The 24,576-nt window shown below is 35.3% G+C and overlaps 1 protein-coding gene across 1 annotated transcript in view; it reads right to left on the bottom strand.

Annotated features, from left to right (window-relative positions):
* KCNH7 (potassium voltage-gated channel subfamily H member 7) overlaps nt 1-24,576 on the bottom strand; it is a 245,808-nt gene that overhangs the window by 27,720 nt on the left and 193,512 nt on the right. Inside the window, exons 7-10 of the mRNA XM_075028563.1 lie at nt 22,102-22,527; nt 13,467-13,866; nt 12,538-12,737; nt 1,867-2,119 (exon numbers count right to left, since the gene is read on the bottom strand). Of these exons, the coding sequence (XP_074884664.1) occupies nt 1,867-2,119; nt 12,538-12,737; nt 13,467-13,866; nt 22,102-22,527 (1,279 nt within the window). The remainder of the gene's footprint in view (nt 1-1,866; nt 2,120-12,537; nt 12,738-13,466; nt 13,867-22,101; nt 22,528-24,576) is intronic.

Below are 24,576 nucleotides of genomic sequence, written 5' to 3'. Positions count from 1 at the left end.
TCTCAGAACTCTGATTTCTGTGATGAAGTTGCAAAACTTGTTAAGGGTGGAAAGTTCATCCATGCTACCGCTGTTGGACTGAAGTCTTTTCAACCACAGAGGACATAGCATTGAGTGGTTTTTATGTCCATTTCTATGTGTAGGTTTTTCAGAAAGAGGAATTAACTAAAAATATTTGGCTAAGTATTGATAATCTTTGTTAGGTTTCTGTGTGATTTCATTGCAGAGTAATTTTCATTTGTATCATCTTCTATTCTTTTTTAGCAGATTCAGGATACCACAGACTCATTGACTGGAGCCAGCTATCAGGCAGGCTCCTGCCTCATGGATTGTGCAACAGATGTGGGCCCAGAGGCCAGTTCCTTTTGGCTGCAGTTGTGCACAACTGTCTCTCTGTCTGAACCACCCTTCCCCAGGAGAGTGAGGCTGCAAACTGCAGCCCCTGGTGTGAGGAGCTGTAGGCTCAAAGAGATATAGTGGCATTGCCCTGCAAATACCTGCATTTCTCCTGCAGTGTGAGAACACAAGGATCTGATGTGCATAACATGCAGAACTTGACCAGTCTGCATCTTTGGTCCAGGAAGAAATTAATGAGTTCATAAACTTGTCAGTTTTTCTTGATTGTGAGTGCTATAGAAATATACATGTTTTTGATGTAAGAGATGAAATCCTCAATGAACCACAGTGTTTATAATCAGGGGAAGACACTCACACAGTGAGTGTAAAAACCTCACAGTGTTATACTTGCATGCTCCCTACTTTGCTTTTGCCTAAAGCTGGCCCATCTGATGAGGTGCAACAGCATGGGATGACAAATTGTCTTGGTAACACCATCTAAACCTAGGGAAGAGTTGCTGTAGGCACACCTTTGTACTTCTGTTCACATATCCACGCTGCAAAGTACTAGTAGAATAGTCAGTCGCAAGTGGATTAATAGCAACATACTGCTACCAGTCCACATTCTGCTTCAGCTAGTTTTCTGGCTGTAAGTTCCTACAGCAAATGTTAGATAGAGAGGAGAACATATGAATGATGTTACAGCTGGTGGAGGTTTCCATAGAGCAAAATCCTTACTCATCTACTCAATCATTCTTTGTGTTCTTATTACCTGATATTAAATTGGAGAAACAAACCAGTAGTCTTGCTTAGGTAGGCTTTTAGTTATTTTACTAAAATTGCTGTGGCTAATGAAGTCTTATTGGTTCGACATAAGAGCTATCACCAGCTGCAGGTGAGCTCCCAGCTGGATTGAACATTGATCTGAGCCATCTTCACTGAGAAAGAAAACAACTCCCGGTGCTATACAACAAGAACATGTTAATAAGAAATATAGGGGAAACACTGGTGTTATTACACTTAAGTATCAATCAAGATCAGATTAATCTGCTGTTCTCTTCCTTTTCTATATGCTCAGTGGACACAAGCAGACATTTCTGAAAACCTCTAGAAGACATTTTGAATGCCTGAAGTAGATACATTTTTTTTCTCCAGTTAGCATATAGGGGGTCTGTGTGACTCAGTACTCTCATACACTGTTAAAGAAAAGGGTATCCTTGACTTTGGCTCTTGCAGCATAATCAGAACTGGAGTAATTTGATATCTGCTTGCCTCAACTTGCAGTTTACCACTTACCTAGGGATAAATCTGACTCACTCCTGGATATTTTAGATATCCAAGGACATGGGGTCTTTGGTGTACATGAATTATTACAGTAATGTAGACTTTGCTCCTCAAACAAATTATTTCTCTGCTTGATTTAAATAAGAGTGAGTAAAACATTTACAAATTTCCTTCCCCAGGAACAACAACAGATATTTCTTTTCAGTCCCCTGACTCTTTTAACATGCCTTGTGGTAATCTACTTACCAAGAATGGCTACAACAATGTCACTCTTAAGGATTTCAATGGAGCCTCTTGACACAAAGTAAAGAGCAGTGAGAACATCTCCACAGTGCACTAAAGTGTCTCCAGGAGGTGCATGTGTTGTCTTAAATTTCATAGCCAAAGCTCGAAGACAGCCTTTGCTGGCCCCCCGGAAAGCTTTGCAATTCTGAAGCAAATTTTGGTTGAGGTGCAGACAAATGTCAGCTTGTAAGCATTCTGGAAACCCCTTCAGGACCTGGAAAGACAAGCATAAGGATTTCATGTGAATGCTATGAAAGTTGCTTTATATAATTTTTATGTTTTCTTCCTGCACAGAAAGAAAGAAGTGACATACAAATAGAGGTGGTGCTAAAAGCTGTCAGAGTATTACAATTCAATAAGTGAATAGTGTAATCTTAATTGCAAAGCTTATACAATGTGAATACTAAAGTACATACTAATGTATGTAGTGGTTACAAAATTCTTTATTAAGATTTCTTTCATTGCAAGAAATGTTATCAAGGTATAAGAATGAATATACTGCAGTAAAATAACAAATAAGACAGCTAAAGGGAGAGTCTTGACTGAATTGCACCTATTTGGACTAATATGTCTAACTTCATTTTTATCAATTATAAAAGTACTAAATTTAATATGAGAGGTTTTTGCTGAAATAACAATGACATTTGTAAAATGAGAGCTATCTGAACAAGATCAGATATTTTTCAGAGAGTGCTTTTTAATGGGATTTTCGTGTTAAATATATTCTGCTTGTAAGTGTAGGACTGACTTAGATTTTTATCAGAAAAAACAACATGTGCCACTGAAACAATGGTGTTATGCAGATTTGCATAGGCAGATGATTAGCTCAGCAAACCATAGGGCTAGTTGCTATGGTCCTTGTTCATGTCTTACTCAGAACAATGGGAGTTTGCCTGAAGTAGAACCATGGGATTCCTCTCGGGTACCATGGTAACATGTTAATCTTGTTTAGAAGAAAAAAAGTGAGCTACTTACAACATGGTCATTATGTGTGAGCTTTTCTAAATTGTCTAGGATCATATTACCTCTGATTCTTTTAGAATCAATAAACATTTCTACTACTGATTTCTGTGGGAGTACTGCCAATCTTGTGACTCTGCCCACTGTGTTAAGGAATGGGCCTGACACGTTATTATGCACCACCCTTCCTTTCCGTTAAGTCCTGTTATCTGCTGTGAATGATGTTAATGGGTCATATGCTTTCCCTGGGACTGGCTACATCTGTTGCATATTTCTAAGGACAAAACATGAACTGATGCTACCAGTCTTATGAATATGTGAACAGGATATGTCTTTTTGTCATTAGAGCAGTCTATTAATTTATTCCTGTTTATCTTCTGCAGTGTTTTTCTACAAACTTGTAAATATTCCTGCACAGAAAAAAAAATATCCAAAATGCATTCCCTTGTTGCTATATTAATTCTTACAGAAAAGGTCTGTGCACTCACTCTTATTGCATAAAGATATTCACAACTCATATCCCTTGCTAGTGGAGAAGATGAACACATTTCTGATATGAGGCTTCTGTCCACACAGGCCAAGCTATGATTTACAAATGAAATATTAGTACCTTTAACTGAGTTGAAATGTTTCTATGATTGCTAATGGAAATCAGTGCGGTGAAATAACAAACAGAATGTTTTAACACAAATATATACAAAAATTTTATGAACTATAGGGCATTACCATATGAAATTTATACATCCTCAGAAAAAGCCAGCATTCAACAATAATAAGCAAAAGAAAATATGATAAATGAAAAGTTTCTGTGGTGCCACTGTTTTTAGTATCTATCACACCACTAGAAATAGCTTAGTATTCAATTACTCTTTTATTATAATTATATTGAAATAAAATTACTGTGGGTTGTAGCAACTTATTTACTGAACGATACTGAGAAACTGATAACCAAATACATCTGGTCAATGAGACAGGTAGAGAAAAATTATGGGTGTTTATTTTGAAACTGTTCTCTAGTCATGTGAGTAAAAAAGACCTATTCTGAATTAATTCTTTTGCTATACATCTATCTGAATATAATTTAGAAGATGTCCAATTTTTTATAGGATACAAAATAGGAAATATATTTTCAATTCAGAGGTACTTACAGGAAAAGGTATTTGAATTGTTAGAAAGTCAGGAGCACAGCCTTAGGATGAATTGTATTCATTTTTCACATCAGCTTCTGTTTATCATCTCATTTATCAAGGGATTGTACTTTACCATTAAGCAAAAAACATGCAGACCATGTGTGTTGGTTTATATTTCTGAAGATACTCTGGGTATTTCTTTAAAGAAACAATTATTTTGATAATTAATTTATACTTAACATGAAACTGTTCTAAAATCATTGTGTATTAGTTAACAGTTATTTATATGCCAATAACATCTGAAAGATACTAGCCTCTGTTCAGGTATCTGTGATTAAAAAGTCCCTGCCCCATGGAGCTTACACTCTAAAATGGTTGTTATACATCAGCGAGGAAGAACATTTACTCTTTAATACCACAATTGTCAAATGTCTAGAAGAAAGACAGGTGCCCAAATAATGTTGATTTCCAATGGAGTTTTGGAGATCACTAACACAAGTTCAGAAATGCGAGAAAGAAGCTGATTTGAAGATACATTTCTTAAAACTACTATATACTACATTACTAAAAGGAGCTTACCATATCGTGTACATTGTATTTAGTGAAGTATTTAATCCAAGTCCAGTAGCTGACACTATGCAGAATTTGGTGTTTCCAAATTAAGGTTGATGTTGTGCAGTACAGACAACACCTTGCCAACCCAAGCCTCCATGTACATTCCTAATATTCAGATTTTAATTACTTTGAGAATATATTTCTTATTCATCAATTTTTAGCTTGTGTTAATATGGAAGTATCTGATTCTTACAGAAAACTTTGGTTGTATAGAGCAGGAACAATTGTATTGAAAATTATGGTCTTATAATGTGGCAATCAACATCAATACATTATGTATACACATACTGACAACTCTAAATATTAGAAAATCATCCATGCAGTCTTCAAAATCATTAGATTAGCTTAAAAATAATAAAACTCTAAATATTGCATTTCACTTCTTTTCATTTGTTGTGAGCTTTTGGAGACTTTAAACACATTTAAGTCACACTCCAATGTGACAAGAAAAATTTAAAATACACTTTTCTAAATAACTAAAAGCCAGCATAATCTTGAAATTATATGAATGCAGGACTAGGTAATGCAAAAATAAAACCATTGGCAAAATAAAATTTTGAAAGTTGTAAAGCTAGAATTGCTCTTTAAATAGCATTATTCTCAATGACAAATCCAAAATTAATAAATTATTTGAATACAGGTTTGGGTTTCAATTGCTCCATTGTCTCCTGACATGTTTCTATTGTTACTCTCAATATCTCCTCAATAGTGATTTCACTGGGCCCTGGTGAGAAAAGTCTTGGATTCTCATGGTTAGAATCATGTTTATAATCAGAACCCATGCATAATTCAAGAGACACAGATCTTCTCAAAAAGACATGTTACAAGATATAAAATTAGCCTCAACCTTCCCCTCTTCAAAAAAGAAAAAAAAAAAAAGAAAAGAAAAGGAAAAAACAGTTATGATGCTGTGACCATAGGTTCCAGTTGTTTGTCACTGATAGTTATCCAGCCGAAGTTCAGTCGTCTCTTCCTGTCTGGAATAAAACTTATTTCACATCAAATAATGTTGGTTTATCTACTTGGCATGCTTAGAGAGGAGGAAAGTGTCCTTCAGAGAGAAGAAAAACATTTTATGTGGTATAAGTGATTGAAGTTTAGTGAGGATAGTAGGGACATGATTCATATTGCCTTGAAGAATGTGGTCTTTTATAAGTGGAGAGGGAGTCCAGCTTCATTAACTTCTCTTTTTCAAGATGACAACAGGGTATCAGTCATACATGTATCAGACACCTTTGTAACAACAGAATTGGAGACATCTATGTGCCCTAACCTCAGACAACTAGCAAATGTTTGAAGCAATGATAACTTTGTTTTGTTTGGATAAATGATAAGATTCATGACAATTTTTAGATTTTTCTATTCTCAGTTCTAGAACAGGTATTGACATCTGTCCCACAGAAAATATTTACAAAGCATCCAAGCTGAAGCAAATCAGGATATTAGTTACAATAATTGTCACTAAACATGGAAATATCACATTCTATACCAACAGAATCACCGAATGGTTGGGGTTGGAAGGGACCTCTGGAGGTCATCTTGTACAACCTCCCTGCTCAAGCAGGGCTAGCTAGAGGTGGTAGCCCAGGATGATGTCCAGATGGCTTTTGAGTATCTCCAAGGATGGAGACTCCAGAACCTCTCTGGGCAACTTGTGCCAGTGCTCAGTCATCCTCACAGCAAAAAATTGTTTCCTGATGTTTGGATGGAACCTCCTGTTTCATTTTGTGCTCATTGCCTCTGGTCCTGTCGCTGGGCACCACTGAAAAGAGCCTCACTACAGCTTCTTTACACCCTCCCTTCGGGTATTTGTGAACATTGATGAGATCCCTTGTGAGCCTTCACTTCTCCAGGCTGAACAGTCCCAACTCTCTCAGCCTTTCCTAGTATGAGAGATGTTCCAGTCCCTGCAGTCTGACAGTCAAAGATACTTCTTTAATTCTACATATGATCTTCTGTCATGTATTTTCTCTGTTGAAACATAGGTGGGATCAAACATTAATGCCAGGCAGCAGTTGAAGAGAGCACAAGAGGGCTCTTGTGTGTTGTGGATCTGTTTGGGGTGTGTTGAAACTCATTTTGACTAAGTCTTTCTTGTCCTAGAATCTTATGAGTAACAATTATCCAGTATATAGGGGGAAAGATAAAGGTAGACTCTCAAGTTCATCTTCATCTGACCATTTAAGCTGGCATAAACTGGAAGAAGAATTCTGGTCCTTCCCCATGTTTTCTGTTTATTCCTGCCCTGTCTTGATCTCTCCTTGTGAGATGGTTTGAGAAACTCATCCATGCAAAAACTAACCCAGCAAAAGAATTGAGCAGCTGAAGGTACATAGAGGCAGGAATAAATATACTTTGTGTCATAGACCACACACACTTAATCTCTTTTTGGATCTCATCTGCATAATATTGATCTCAGGATATGTTGACGTTGGCATCACTAAATGCTGAATAAAGTTCTCGAACAATTTGAATAATAAATTTTGAACTAATTACAGAGAGTAAACCCCATGACTTGAAGGGCTTACTCTAGTAGGGATTTATATTCAAAATTAACATTTTGTCTGTCTTAGTTTGTTCTGTAAGAAGGAGTGAAATTAATTCATAGTAATTTATATATTTGGTGAAATAACCTATGTCTTTAATTTTTATCTTTCTACCACCTAATTTTAGCACTAATCCGAGACTCTTTAGCTGCAGAAATTGTGCCGCATAGACTTTGAATTAGGATTTCTGTCCCCCAGTAGCTGTTCCCTCTCATGGAAAGAGTAGTGCAGGATTTAGTTCTGTTATAAACATTCGACTCTCAGATTTTAATAACATCTTCACTTAGGCTAAAAGTTTCTGTAATTCAACCTAGTTCTATTTCTAGAAAGAATTTAGAATTTACTATTTCTGTGATAGTTAATTACAGAAATTAACTATTTCTATAAGCAGAAGGCCAAAACATTTCCAAGGGCTTTCACTATTCAGAAAAGAATGAACAAGGTCACAGGTGGTGATAATTCTGCTCCAGCAGCTCTTGGTCTCCACATAGAATAAGGATTATTTCTGATGATTCCTCTTCTTCATACAGGAAAATGTTGCAGTCTTTTTTTTTTTATTATTATTTTTTTTTTGCAGGATATGAAGAAGGTCCTTGCAAGAGTTGAGAGAAGTAGTGTGTGATGATGAGCTAATTTGCCTTTCAATGAGATTTGAAGTCTGACAACCTTATCAAGAATTAGGATCTTTTGCTTTCAGTCATTGCCATGACACAGACTTGTGTGGCACTTTTATGCTGAAATTACTGGAGCTGCAGTGGATCATTCTTCATCTATAATCTCATTACAGTTTCTGAGTATATCTGGAAGGTGATCTCTGAGATATGATACACTGCTGGGTGAGGAGGACAGAAAATGATTTCAGTTTCTTAGACTGTTGACTCCCTCATCAACAGAAAAGTTTAATGTCTGTAGAAGTTGGAAGCTGACTGGATCCATGTTTTTCCAAAAATATAATGATAGTTGGAAAATTGTTAATTCCTCTTGTTTTTGAGACATTAGACCACAAAATACAATGCAGTGAGAAACTGATGAAGGATCACTTTGCAAATAGATTGACATTTTGAAAGTTTTTTTTTATGAGGTCTTCTTTTCTGTAACTCGATTAAATATAGGCATTCATGTTTTTAAAGTGGTCTTGTTATAGAAAATGAAGAACAGCTTTACAGCTAATCGTATCTGAGGTACTTTCTGATAGGCTTACATGCTTATGATTTCCATTATGACATGTAGACAAATAGCAGTACCATTTTCCACCATTATTACATATTCCCTCTGTTTAACCAATTACTACTAGTTTTTGTTCTGACCACTTCTAATTTGGATTACTGTTCTGATGGTATAAGGAAGTTCTCCTTGCTATTTTTGAAATTTTAATTTACTTCTCTAATTCTCTGGTTCAAAGATATTACTGGCAATAGTTCTCTTGGTAGAATTGTTTTTGTCATAAAAAGTGATCACAGCAGGAGGAAAAGCAAGAATATCAAATGTAGTGGTGTCATCCAGTGACCCGTGGCCAATTTCTCACAGAAGAAGCCTTACCAAAGCAATGGTGAACCTGCCCTTTATTTGACACAGTAGCATTGCTGGTTCTGAACCTTCAAGATAGGTGTGTGCTCTGCTGTACTTTCATGATCACTGTGGTGAAGACAACTTATCACAAGTGTAAAATTGACCATTTGCTTGGATGCTTGCAGGAGGTGATTCCATAAATTTATGCATAAAAGTTCTGGCTTGCTCTCTCCTGTCATGGTACTGGGTAAAACCCAAAATAAAAAGGTATCTGTCCACATCCAAAATTTTAATTAACATGTACATTTGGCTAAACACTTTGCAAAGCTTGTCCCACTTGTTTACTTCTTTGAACTCTTTTTAAAGGTAAAATAAACCAATAAAGCTATTCAGATGCACAGAAGATCCATGGAAAGAAGGGGGCAGGATTGTAAAAAATACATGCATAACTTAAAAAAGGATCTCAAACACTAAACACTAGGCATCACAGGCATGCTATTATCAGTGCTGAGCTGATAACATTGGAATGAAGGGGGGAAAAGAAGGCAAAGAGAGTTTAGGAAAAACAGAACAGGATAGTTTAAAAAATAAAATATCTTTGAATCCTTGGGACTGGTGACATCTTTCATGAAACAATATACACTGTAAATAATTTTTTCATAATTTAACTTTGCCAGTGTATACCACAGGGATATGATTTAAATTATGCTTATTCTATAGACTCAAGATTTTTATCCAGATTAAAATAAATCCCAAATCCTGTTTATCCAGTCCATGCATAATTATGTGGAACTGTCTTTATCAAAATACATTATGCAATGAAACATAATCAGAGATATGTAGAAATGAAGCAGAGGGGAACAAATGAATGAATAAACAATGTTCTCAGCATATTTCACCTGCAGATCTTTAATGCTAATTTTAAGTTTAGCCATTTCAAATGAGCATAAAGTATTATCTTCTGGTTTCCAATATAAAGTTTAGGATTTTGTTTAGGAAATCAAGTTTATTTAGTCTTAGTGCAGTATTATTCCTGAGGTTAAAAGTTGGGGTTTTTTTTCCACTTTTCCTGCATTCATAAGTATATTACTTATCATAATTAAAAGCATCTTTTGAAACACATTATCTAATATTATTTTTATATATATATATGAGTATGTGTGTGTGTATACATTGCATGTACATATATATATATAAAATGTAAATTATTCATGCATTTCATATTTCAAAGGAGAAAGAGGACTGAATTTTTGAATTTTATTCAGTTTTCAGTCATGAAATGGAAAAAGAAAGACACTGGATCAAATTCTGCCTTCAGATATTTGCAAAAAACTCCTAGTAAATATTGACAGGAGTCAAACACATTTGTCTGAGGACAGAATTTGCCCTTTGGTGTGTAAATGCAAATATTTCATGCAAAATTAAGTTAATACCACATGCAAGTCCATTTTATATGCACATGGCTTACAGCCAAGAAAACTTCATTGGTGCTTGTGCTAACATGCATATATGGTTTGAACTAAGAGCATTCATGCAAAGGAAAATGCAGAATGATCAGCATGGCAACTTTGTCAGTGACATTCCTACAGAGCAGCTATCTAATGCAAACCAATATGCACATGACCTTTTTTGGGCAGAGAAGCATGATTTGAGTTGTGGGGTAAAACAGTGATTAATAAATGTAGTTAGATTAGCATTTCTTAATGTCTAATTTTTAGTAACCATTTTGCCCCACATCTGATTCTCCTTGGATTATGTCCCTTTGCTATCCTCCCCTTCATCATGCAAAAAGTTACAATTAAAATTAGAAAGCATTGAACAAGCTCTAAACCCGACAGATAACATGGATATTCTCCACACTTTATACTGGAATTAAATTGGATATAAATACCTCCTGCTCTTACCAGTGGGTGGTGTTATTCCATGTATTTAGGTATGAAGCAGACAGGAAAGAGATAAATCTTTCATAAGTACAACATAAATCACACAGTTCTTACATTATCCTTGCACTACGTGTAATATATTCAAACTCACTTTTTTAAGAAAATTAAGTGACTGCCATAAAACTTGAGGGATAGAATTGTGAACAGAATAAGAAATAAAATATAACAAAACAAGATACTAAACTTGATTTTTTTCACATTTTATTTAAAACAAAGCCTCCATACTGCCTCACAATCATATTGCAGAATATGGGCTGTTTAATCCATTTAGTTAATATTTCACATTAATGACAAATCCAATACTAATTACAGTACACCAATTCCTGCATTATGCAAAGTTTAACCTGACAATATCCAGTTTTAGTTACTATTTCATGTGAAACAAGTGTTCTTAGTACATCCGTTAGTGGTAATGAATTGGTTAAAGCGTACATGATTCTGTAATATCTTCAGAAATAATTCAATGAGCTACTTTAAGCTTAGGCTGCACCCACCTGCAGCTTAAGGGCTTGATCCTGCAAAGTGCTGAGTACCCCACAATCCCATTGCCATCAGAGGGAATTAGGGCCATTCAGCACCATGCAGGATGAAGCTACTGATGCTGCCTTCCACTGCAGTAATCCCCGGCAGAGGTTTATACAAGTATCTTTGTCCTGTGCTGGGTATAATATGCCTCTGGAGGGGACACTCTCGGAAGTGGGAGGTGAAGCCCAGTATATTTAATTTGCTGTCTTACTTTTAAGATCTGCTTTACTTAATGGTAATCATAAAGTCAAGCTGTCAGTGATTCAGCTTTATAAAAACTTTTAATCAAGACCATTGTTTCTGCTTACTGCATCAAAGTGTACCACTCTGACAGTCATTCACAAATATATGTACAGATACCACATGGAAGTTGTTTGAATTTATGTCAAAATTTTGGAGGTTGATTTCTAGTTAAATTGTTACAAAAATATTGAGATTTTCTTGTTCTTGTCAACTTTATGGAGAGCTCTGCAAAGTCTCTATAACTCAGAATAGCTCTGGAAATCATCCCTCTAGAGACACAAATTCACAGATCCTTAAGATGCACAATGCTCTCAGTGTGTTCAAACCTATGTCAACTTTTCTGAAAAAATGTTGCTTTCTCCAGAAAATAAGCCAGAAATACGTGTGCTTACTTTTGCTCATTAGCAGATTGCTATTCCTTTTTAGTTGGCCACATAATATATTATTATATAAGGAGCATTTACAATTTTTAATCAAGAACAGAAAATATGAATGTTGTACCTTGCCACTTCCTAGAAATGAGATTCTGTGGATTGCTAAATAGTTAGTAGTACTGTGTTGACTTTCAGTGCAGAATTATGTGGTTGTGAATGCAAGCGAACTACTGTTCAGTCTATCATATGATTAGAATGTTTCACTCTGAAAAGAGCAGCTAATCCACCTGCCTGCTCCTCTCTTTCACCCACCCCTAATATACCTGTTCTAGATTACACAATAGGATTTTGAAAAAGAATTTTTTTCCACAGGCTTTACAGAAGAGTAACTGTGTAGATACCAACAAAGGTACTCCTGTTTGATACTGGAAGTGGAAAATCAGGCCAAAGAACAAAATAACTTCTGGAACAGCTATGTCTGAAAGAAGAAATCTATGATTTTTTTCCTTGTCTTAAGTTTATAATAGTCAACTGCAGTTCGCAAGCTTTCCTATGCACAATGATAGTTCAGGTTTCTGATTTAGCTTGTAATAATCTAGGCAGTTAAATGTTTAGATGCCAAGCTTGTAATGGCTTGGTTTTCATAAATTGCTATATATCTTGTTATGTATATTCTCAAGCTTGTACTTTTACAGTTCATAAATAATGTAAACTTACAATCTCTTTCTAAATTCTCATGCATTTATCTATTCCTCAGCACCCATGCCTGAAAAATAGAACAACATACCATATTCATGTCAATGCCATTGGTGTATGTCCACGCATGCTGGAAGTATTCCTCAAGTCGCTGCCGCAAAGGGTTGGGGATTTGATGAAAACGAATAAACTCCTTTACTCGCAGCATCTGCATGTGATACCGTGCAGTTCCCGAGTAGAGTCTTTGGATTATTGCAGATACGTTTCCAAAAATGCTAGCGTACATTAATGCTGGATTAAATAGAAACAAAATTTAAGTCATATCGTTGGGTTTTGCAGATGATGCAACAGTTCTCATAAAGTACTTCATAAGTAAAACAGCTCAGATGAACTAGTAACATTTTCAGAGATGTGGAATTGGTTTACCTGAAGGTTTTTATTGATTTGACTGTATCAGTACCAACTCAGTTAGCAGATGACGCTTAAATATTAAATAGTAATCAGGTTGGTAATATTTATCTTTGGAGATTTGTAGTCCTGAATTTAGTGTTGTAAGTCAGATTCATCTAATTTTACAGACTTCGGTAGAACTAAGAACTAGGAACTAAAGTTAAGTACAAGTTAAGAACAAAAGGCAGAGTTAAGAAGGTATGCATACATTTATATGTTCAGGGTTTAAATCACCAAATAAAATATGATTATGATTATCCAAAAATGATGGTCTATAATTTCCTAAATCCACTCAAAACTCAGTGTCCTACCCTATACAGGATTTGCTTACAGGCACTGATACACAACAAAAAACTTCTGACAGTTTGGATAACAGATTTTGAGTAGTCAAGCAACTTGACTACTTCCTGACACTGTGTGAGTCACAACGTATTTTCGCATATAACATTGCTTTCCCTAGGAATTTGCCCTTCTGGCTGCATGCTTATAATTTTATTATCTTAGACTGTTAAGTCATTTGCTCAAACACTGAGAATAAAAGAAGAAAAAAAAAAAGATAAAACTACTTACAGCCAATCAACATGACACAGATGGAGAAGATTTTCTCTGAGTTGGTGTTTGGAGACACATTTCCAAATCCTACACTTGTCAGACTGCTGAAGGTAAAATAAAGTGCTGTAACATATTTGTCCTTGATGGACGGTCCAGAGCTTGCATCACTCTTATTGTAATGCTTTCCCAATTGCTCTCCTAAAGAATCCAACCAGCCAATCTTGTGAGCCAGGTAAGGTCTTTCTACATTTCCAATGGCATACCAAATGCAAGCAAGCCAGTGTGCAATTAGTGCAAATATGCACATAAGGAGCATCAGAACTGCAGCACCGTATTCTGAATATCTGTCCAATTTCCGTGCTACCCTCACCAAACGCAGCAGTCTAGCTGTCTTCAGAAGACCTATTAGTGTTGTTGTCTGTAAAAATAAGATAGAAATTTATTTTCTCTGTTAGAAAATGTACTGTCATGAATAGTCAGCATGAATAAACCAGTGCAAATTCCATTATTATGGGGAATCAACAAAACCAGTAGATTAACCCATTTCAACGTAATCTTAATTTCATTTTCTTTAAACTATCAATTTTATTATAAAAGCAGTGAAGAAAACAATAAGAAATGCACATTTTAAATTAAGACATATTGAAGTTGTCATTATCTGCTGAAAACTCTTTACTTTTGAATATTATTCTTGATCTGGACTCTTCAATCCACCCTAATGGACTTAAATGATCTATTAGATTAATGATGTTCTGGCATGATAAAGTCTGTAAGTTATTGGAACTACTCATATGACTGGCCTTGTAGGTAGTAAGTATTTATGATATTTGAACAAAGCTGTGTGACTATATTTGATCCTAACTTGGAGACTCCTTGCAATGCTCTGGCACACATGTTCTAGAAGAGAGAAGTAATAGGGCAGAAATGTCCCAAAGAGTAAGTATCTTATTCTGCAAATAGTCCTCCTGTTTGTAATGGTCAGAACAATCTATACAGGTAAAATATGAACCACTGTGAATAGAAAATCATGGAAAAGTTACTGTTGCCAGACTCCAGATTAATCTTCTTTTTACATCTTTCATCCTGAAGCTTGCAGGTGTGTGGTAGAAACCACTAATAAAAGTACTATACCATTAAAAAAAATATGGGTCATTTATGAACCAGGAATATATTCCAAGCTTTTTAGTGCAGACCTGCACTATGATTCATTGCAGCCTCTTTGAGGCTCTGATCTTTTTAAAGGAATTTAACGTTTATTAATGTAAATGTACAATTTTCAATCAGTAAATAATTTTCATACTTGTTAATTCCTTGTAAAAGAGATTGACAACATTGTAAATAGTAACTACTCGATTTCAAAAAGAACTCATCTACCTTTTTCCCTCCATTAAGTCTGAACATATATTAAAGTATTCAGTAAATGTCAAGACTGAATATGTTTTTAATAAGTTTTTTCTTCCTTTTTTTAACTTGTATGTATATTACATAACACTTAACTGGAAAAGTTTTCTGAGACATACAAACCACTCTGCTGGTAGTATGTGTCACATTAAAGCTTTCTTTCAACAAGTACTAGACTATTTTTTATGTTTTATTAAATCCTTGCATTTAACATGTTTCTGAGTAAAATCCCAAAGCCCTTGGAACAAAAAAAGAGGCTTTCTTGGCTGCATTTGTCAGTGGACAGCTCAATATATTGTTCATATTTTCTGAGTAAATGAGCAAGAGGATAATGTAGGGTTACACTGGGCAACATTCCTTGGTTCAGCTTAACATCACAGAGAATAATTTCAGAGTGAATGTCTCATTGCCACATAAAGAAGGTTGTTTCATTGACTGTGACTTCAACAGTCTGAAAGACCATATCCTTCAAAAAGCTATGCCTAGGCTGAACTTCAGCATGTGAATATTGCCATTAGGTACATTTTTTTTGGTAAGGTAGATCAGGCTTCAATATGATCCCTTAAGTAAAAGAGCAATCTTAAGAAAAGCTAACATTTATTCTTAGTGGGGTGTTGGAACTATTCTATTACAGATGTAGTCATATCTCTACACCATGCAAAAGGCAACATATTCTTACAGTACCCCTTAAATAGATCAGAAGGTAGATTGTGAACCCAAAATATGTCAACAGTGTTCCGCCCCATTCTTAATATAAGACTTGGTAATATTACGCATCCTTGGTGTCAATCTCATGCTTAGATACTGCATCAGTGTGAGCTCTGGAGTATGCGGGAGCTATATAGAACAAGCCAACTCCATGTCTTCAGGGCGAAATCAGCATGAGTGAGACTAGATATGCTTTAAAGCATTAAGAAACTCATCCTGAGTTTGAATTTTCTTTAACGCAGTGGAGGGGCTTTGACATTAAAACCAGCTGGCAGTAGAGGTGGAAAGCACAATCCATAGGTTTTGGTGTCCCTTTACATGATGTCCACCTCTCAGTGTAGATGTAGCCTTCACACAGTAACAGTCCACCTCCCATGTGTCACTTGGCCAGGGACAGAAATACTTGGTGTCAGAACTATGCCTTGTGCAATGCAATTATTTCCTTGGTGTGCTGGAATACTTTGCTCAGCACGGCACCCAAGGAGGCAGAGGTCCTCCTCTGTCAGTTACCCACCTTACCCCATCTGGTGCCATCAATTAATGTCTGCAAATAGCAATCTGATAGATGCTACTCTTTTCTCTGAATTGCTTGCTGCTCTGTTTTCATCATACCTAGCTTTCTCAGCTGGACTACAAGTTCAAAAGTTGGTGGATACTCACATGAGGATTTTTAATTTTTTTAATTTTTTTTTTTTTGGTAGCAACATTTACTCTGAGCCAGAAGCACATACATAGCTACTGAAACTCTGAATCTGAATTGGTAGAAGATGGGTACAGGATCATTCTGCCCCACTATAGTATATTCAGTGCAAACAGTATTCCATTTATGAAAGGCACTTAACTGTTTGCTTAAACTGGCATTCATTAGGACCATGGCACATATTAAAGTACTTTCAGAATCTAAAATCCTTATAATACATTGAAGAAATCTTTTTTAATTGGTAAGATTTATTAAAAAGATAAAGGTCTTAAGGTAACACCCGTTTTAAATAGATTCTGCCAAAACATTCTATTTCCCCAAATTTAGTTTTTCATTCCAAATTAAAAAAAAATAGGAAAAAAAAAAAAGATTAGCTTAGATTTCTCCATTGCACTATTCGTATATTCCAATCTACCAATCTAACATTTCATTAACCAGTATAGCCAACATAATTTTGATATTTTTGCCTTGTTTGGTTATTGTGCTATTTGGCCTTTTAAAATGCCTTTTGATTTTTTACAGCTATAGTACAGGAGGGAGGCCTGGATTGAAAGTGTATTGGGTTTTTTCTGTTTTGACTTTAGCAATAGCACAAAAAATAAACAAAACCTTATGCCTACAATGGTTCTTTCATGCCTACATGGTTGTCTGCACAAGCTAAGTAACCACATAGAAGATATCTTTAATTGTTTTGGAATAATTATTCAGTTCTGCAAATAAGAAGCTTGAGAAATGTTAAAGTTTGTCAACTATTTTCTCTCTGGGAGAAAGAAATCACCTTCTAAAAACAGGACTTCATGGATATTTCATTTTCTAAGTATAGGTCACTGAATTCATTTTACAAAATCCTTATATATTACAAGGAGGTATCCTTAACTCTGATTAGTGTTCTCTTTTTAACAGTGAGATTATTTTATACCCTCAATTTCTCAAGCCCTGATGCTGAAATGGCCACAGCAGGGGGCTATTTTGATGGACAGCAATTGATTACAGCATGATTAGAAAGAGGAGGGCATCAGTCTATCTGATTGCAGAGGGTATCATTCAGAAGTTATTATTGTATCAGACTGGAAGAGGGAGCTGGTATCACCTAATTAATTATCTGCATAAATGGTATTCTGCCTGTGCAAAAAGCCATTTACATCTCATGACTTTCTCACTGATGGCCAAATCCTTAGGTTTCCTCTAGATTTTTGTGGTTTTTTTTTTCCTTTCTTTCTCATAACATCCATTATTATTAATGTATAAATCTAAAATGTTATCTCTTATTTCTCTCTTTTCTAAACCAAATAACCCACTGATGTGTACGAGTATTTCAAACTGTCTCTTCTAATATGTGTTAATGTGTGCTTGCTTACACAGTATTTCATCTGCTATAGGGTCCTTTCCAGTTTCTTGGTATTGTAAGGTCTTTGGTTTCCCAATAATTTCCTGTCACCTATATTTTATGTTAAAACCGCCAGCAACCTTCTACCTTTTTTCAGTCTGTAAGTAAATCTATTAAATACAAGTACTGTAGCATCAAGCATAGTTAACTCCTTTTTCTCTTTTGGAAAAATCTCTAATACATGCCAGAATTTGGCCTTTCAGTCTATGCTCCATTGCCTTAATAGCATCTTCTGAGTACTGTGTCATGGTTGAAGCTCTTTATGCTGTATGCATCATGATACTCAAAATGCTAGTACAAATAGCAATTAAACAAAAATATTTCAACTAACCAAAAGTTCTTATTTATAGCAGGGTACTGGTACTTCAAATGCCATTGAGAAAGGACTGCCAAAATGATCTACGAATAAATGCCTGCTCAAGCAGTGCTGGGGTTCCTCTTTGCTTCGTCTTGAAAAACAATTTAAGGAAGAAAAAGTTGATAATAAATGCTTCTCTGATATTAGCCAGCCACCTAAATAATTTCCGGAGACTCTACCCTGATGCTGCATCATCCTGGACTGTACTCAGTCTACAGGGTCGCTAATGCAAAGGCAGACTACCTGTACGATCATATGCAGTCTTCAGTGTAAAAGATGAAATTCATTGGAATAGGTTTTCCAAGTAAATTGCTGAACTGAGCACAGGAAACTATATTACTCTCTTCCTGAGATGTTTTCTGAGCTTGATTTTCAAATATATTTTAATTTGGAAGGGGGTAAAATACTGATTCTATCAGTGGAGACGCAGTCAGGACTATGAGGTTCAATCTCTAATTCTAGAAATGTGGGATTCTTCTTTTCAATTTGCTTTAACAGATACACTGTGCAATGGAGTGAAGTGAAGATGTCAAAACTAAGAGAACAACAAGAGTACTTTGATTTATATGTCTTCATTTTAGCCCAAATCCATCTATTTTCTTGATTTATTGCTACGAATAGAAGACACAGTCACTCCTACATTTTGTGAATATGCTGGATATACACATCATGATGTATTTATTTTTATTTTCTAAGCCAGCATTTTTCCTGTTGATAGGCTTTTTAATTATGTTCTGTAAAATAGCTCTGATCACTATTATTTGTTCAAACAGAAAGAAAAAGTCTTCAAGATTTTCTGCGCATTTCAGCTGAGTGTTCTCTCTGGCCTCAATTTAATAAAACTATAAATACGAAAATTTTCTTGCTGAAGCTGTTACCATCACTTGTTTGTATTTTTTATTACAGTAGGTTCTAGATGAAAGGGAAGAAACTCTGTCTATCTATATATCCATCTGATTTTTCCCTACAACGTACCTGTCTTTGTATTGAAAAGCTGATCAATACATTAAAAAGTACATTATTTTAAATGCATATATCTAAAAATATCTAGTAATCTTAAGCAGTGTTCCACTTGTACATGCACATCATCTATGCGTGTGCTTCAAGGAGCTGTGCCACTGCAACTATTATTTGTTTAAAATCCAGTCCAGACTCCTCAGCTGAGCAGAATGATTGAAAATAAACTACCAAAAGGATAGAAAGTAAAAAGTCCATCTAGTCATTATTTTTATCTTCCCAAGTATCAGGGATGCCACTTAACATTTACAATATATACACACAAAAAAGAGAATGGTTTACTACCAGCCATAATAATTTTGTGTTGAGTCTGTTTGAACAGAAAAAAAAAATTAAAATTATATTAGTTCTCTATTTTAGAAATTGGAAAGTTAACTGTCTTACTCTGTTGCTTTCCTATGGTTGACAAAGTATGGCTCAAATAGAAGCATTCACATAGTGCTGCATGTGGTATTTGGATTATTATCTCCTGCCCTTTCTAGAAGCAGTTTGATATCAAGGTGTTTTAAAGCTGGGTGAGCACACATGGAGCTCTCTTTGGAGCTTATGGTGTTTAATAAAAAGACTATTCAATACAATTGTTCATAGGGGATCTTATTTGAAGAATCTCTAGATAACAAAAAAGAGCTATTTCATAAAAAAGATAACCCTTGTGACTGAAAAAATTCCATTAAATGAAAAATGCTCCATTCTAACAGTTTTATGTTTGCTTCTTGCTAAACTATCAAAAAGGGATTGTTGGGGAAATATAGTTAGCAATGTAGGAAGCAAAACTGCAGTAAGTAGCAGCTTAGAAAAAGTGATTGACATGTTCAATACCATGAATGAGAGAAAGTCATGATGGCATGGTGAACTGGTCCTAATCTGTCCAGATCATGAAACTGTTCGATTACTAGGTTTTGAGGGAATAAAGAATTAACTTACTTATCTCTGCAATACTGAAAAAGTCATTACATGGTCCAATAATTTCTGTTCCAAGTTCTATGTTTTTGTATTTGTGTACTCACTTGCCGGAATGCACTTGTTTGCTACTAATTTGGAATGTTATCTTATGTTAAAGTTATCCCTTTAGCATCACTTTAGCACCTGGCACTTTACTCTTAAGGACGTCTGTAACAGGGGAGGTGTGGAAGAATGATGTTCAGGGTCAAATCCAAAGAGCACTCCTTCAATGAACTTTGGAATTGGTCCCTGTTGTAATTCTTCATGTTCCACACTTCCAGTCACTGAACATAATTTTTGGCAGTGATGAGTGCTCAGTGATCAGAAAGGGATGCAGACCACACCTGAAGGGGGATGATGTGGTCCAGGTTAGAAGTAATGCCATTGTCAAAATCTTTGTCTTTCATGTGTCTGTGCTATCAAAACCACTGAAAAAAATCTGCAGAAAGACTGAGACCTACCACAGCTAACAAATGCAAAAAGTGATCAAAGTTTCTCTTGAATCTCCAAGCTTTTTAGTCACCTTCTGAATAGAAAAGTTCTCTTTTAGTAAGATAACTATTAACGTTACCTCTGTCTTTTATGCTACTCTCTCTCTTCTTATTGCATTCCCTTCACAAAATTTATTTCTACTGCATGATATTACCTGCATGTTTCTCCAGATTCCTCATTTACCTTGAGTGTGTACACTCAGGTTCAAATTAGTAGGAATATCACTATTGGAATGTTACTATTGATTTCTATGACTGCTGAATTAGACCACATTATTACAATGATTTTTAAGAAGTACAGGAGACAGGAAAACATTCTCATTATATAAAATTTAAGAAAATGAGTTTAAGAAAAGCATGACTCATGTTCATCCTACTTCTGAATTTTTTAAGACTGAATATGCTCACAAGACTCTCAAGGTACATGTAGCTATGTGCCAGTTGTTTTATACTGACCATTAAAGGCATACTTAATTGAGTTATATGTAATTTGTGAGGATAGCTAAGGTGTGCTCAGAATTCAGATCAGGCTTTTGGAGTGGACATAAAAATATTTGCTGTCACAGCAAATGACTTTAATAAAAAGGAATTAATTATAAAATTAAAACGTTTTTGCATTCTTTGTATTGTGACACAGAGGCATACAGTCAGATCAGCAAATTTTCATGCTAAAGGTTGCTGATTAATTTGTAGTTTTCACCTTTCTCTTCTCAATTAATGAGATGCACATATGGTTGACAAAACTGTCTGTTTCCCTTATGTTAATATGTGCAACACAGTATTTTTAAGAAATGGATTTGTGACCTTTGAAAAGTGAATGGATCATATTTTGCTTGGTTTGCTGCTTTTTTTTTTTAAACTGCTGTATTCTATGCATGACAAAAAAGCCAATTCTGTACTTGTCAGTTCACTTTTCATCAAAAAATATAACTTTAGCCCTTCTTAAATTAAACAAAAATCTTTGGAAGGAGGCAGAACTGGGTCAGGCATCCAGAACACAGCATATGTTTTATACACCTTCGGGCAAATTTTGGATGCATATATCGAACACTTTTTTAACCTATTGTACAGAGAAGGTGAGGACATTAGTCATGTCTGGCAAGGTTAACCCCATATAATCTTTTTCCTTTATTTTGGTAGTCCAAATTCTTGATAAAATAGACATCAGCCAAATCTTTTTGTTAACTGGTATACTTTACACTACAACTAATCTGTTTTACACTAAGTAAACATCTGATCTAAAGATTTTGAACAGATAAAATTTACTTTTAATGCCAGCACAACACTTATATGTATTATGAGCAGTTTTTACAAAGCAAGCAGCAAATCAAAGGAGCAGTTCTTAAAAAAAAAGCATTTAAACAAAACCTTCATACATGATATATTTATTTCATTATTTGTAAAGACAGCATCAAATATGGTATAATTGAAAAATACTAGCTGAATCATGCAACTTGTTTTCCTGTTAATGAAAGCTAATATTCTACATTATTCTACTAAGGAAGATTTAATTTTAGTTTAACTTTAAAAGATGGGGTAGAACTACTGAACAGCCTATTAACTGACAAGCAAAAACATATTAGGATATACAGATTATTTTAGTAAAGTCAAAACTTAAGATTTAAGATTTCTTATTCATTTAAGCTTACCTCTTCAGAGCCAGAGCCAAAAATGAGCAGGTCAAAAGGTATTGCAGCAACCATGTCAATTAGGAACCAGCCTTTGAAGTAGTGAATTGCTATTTTTGCTGGGTCACTTACCACTTCTTCATTCTGGTTTACATATGTTGTTCGGAAGTTTATTAGAATGTCAATGATAAACATAATATCCACAATTAAGTCTACAACATTCAGTGGGCTGCAAGAATATCCACACTCTCTCCTCTTCCGTTCCTCACTATCATTCAGAAGGAAGGCAGCAGAGTAAGGGGTGAATATGGCGGTATATATTACCAGCAACAAAATGAGCCAGTCCCAGACAGCTTTGAAAGGACTATAGTGCAATATAGTAAACTTGTTGATGCGAGGTGTCTGGAGTTTATATTCTGGTAGAACATCAGCCCCTAAGGATAGAACCTAGAATAAGAAATATACCATGTCAATAATCAGGCAGTGTATCTATTCCTACTTTCAGTAAACTTAGCAAATACAGGACAAACTTAAAAAGTACTTTATTGTAGTTTTGAGGATTAAGCTTCAATTACTCGGTATTTTGGCAAACTAAACTGCGAAATTCATGATCTCTGCTGGGTCCAATAAATTCACTGACAATTTTACACAGTAGGTCGATTCTTGTTCCCTGTAGCAATTATGAAGTGGCATATCTGGTCCATAAAATCTGCATAACTAAGCATGTCATCAAATTCATTTATTCACCACATGGTAAACTTGCCAGCCTGTTCATGGCCAGTGAATGACTTTTCTTGCAGTGATGTAGTGGTTTTCTCCCAAAGCAAATCTATTATCATCATCTTAAATTCACTACAAAAGAGTCTACTCTCATTAGAAAATGTTCAGGCAACCAGAAATAAAAAAGTTAGAGAAAGATCTGTATGTGTCCTTGACAACTATCTCCACTTTGAGTTTTGTGGTGTGGAAAACTTTCATGCACGGACAAATTTCACTGGGGTTATAGTTCCAGTACAGCTAAAGGTATGACAAAGAAGGGTACCACAGAAGTATTGCCTTTTGCCTCACTTCTACTTTTGTCAATGCCTAAAGCTTGTTATCATTCCTTTAAAAGCATGGATTTGTTATCTGTTGATGTTATCTAAGTTGGATTTCAATTTCATTTGGAAGGGATTATGTTTGTAAGCACTGCTTGATTTGCTGGCTCTAGAAGATGAAATGTTTGCTTTGTTGCAAAGAACAAGCATAGTATGGGCACCAGATAAAACAAATTTCCTTTGGCTGCTCCTCCAGTCTGACTGAACTCTGACATGAAGGAACAAAACCTTGAAGGGTAAGAAAGTAAATTACATTTTCGTCCCTATTCAATGTGTCGCATAGTTATAGAGACTGTCAGCAATGATGTTAATTATTGCCTTCTGTGCTGCAAGTGCTCTCCAAATCCTATGGGACTCAAATCACCACTTCATTCTACACAGACCAATGAACAAACATCAGATGGTGACAACCTTCAGTAGCTACCCATTTGGGCAAGTGACATATTCAGGAAATCTTATGCCCATTTTCCACCAGTTACTTCTACTTATTCCTTATCCCCCTGCTAATTAAAAACAATGCTGTTTAGAAAATCAGATCTTTCAAGAGTAATTAAAACAAATAATTATACTGAAATGAAATGATGACTGGAAGGAGAAATACCTTGTCAGCAACATTGTCTGCTTTTATTTGCTTTTTGTTTAGCAGTAAGTAGTTTGGGATCTGAGATTTCAGCTTGTTCAAGATTGAGGAATTTCATGCTCCTCAAGCATAATCTTACAAGACTATAAGGGTCAGCAAACTCCTTTCTGTTTAACTTTCCAACAGCAAGTGTTGTATAAACCTTAGATCCTATCCTTACTAATCTAAGTGGCACTTTTTATTCAGTGAAGCTCTACTCTGAAAATGTTGTGAGAACACCAGGCTTAATAACCACTCTTCTCCTTTGAACTGTGAAGAAAGAAACAATTAAGCCATCCAAAAGATTAGATGGTACCTTCAAGCAGCCATTAAGCACCATGCTGAGGTGATGGTAGAGGCTGTTCATCTATTTTTTATACTGTAACTAGGACTTGCACTTAACTAATGGTGCTAGCTACTTTTTTATGCATTAAACACACTAGCTGACAGCAAGCTGAAGCATAGGCATTGCTTAGTCTCTTAAGCAGTCTTAATACTTTCAGACCCCCACCTGGTGAGTTGGCAAGAATGTTTTACTAGTATTTGAGTGCAGTGTGAGTATATGTGGCAAGGGAACTGCTATTTATAAAATTTATATCAGTGTTCCCCTGTTGGATTTTCAGACAATGAACAATAAACAAGAACAATAAAGCTTACTTCACATGTTTCTTGCAGTTGCCTGAAAATTCCAGCCAGTGTGCTTCACTTCAGAGCAACACATAATGTAAATTAGACTTACTCCCCTGAAATCTGGCTCCTGTTCTCATCTTAGTTACATTT

The sequence above is a fragment of the Buteo buteo genome, chromosome 5, assembly GCF_964188355.1.
Source record: "Buteo buteo chromosome 5, bButBut1.hap1.1, whole genome shotgun sequence".
Classification (NCBI taxonomy): Eukaryota; Metazoa; Chordata; class Aves; order Accipitriformes; family Accipitridae; genus Buteo; species Buteo buteo.
Note: the sequence above shows the minus strand (reverse complement) of the source record. Positions and strands in the feature narration are given on the sequence as shown.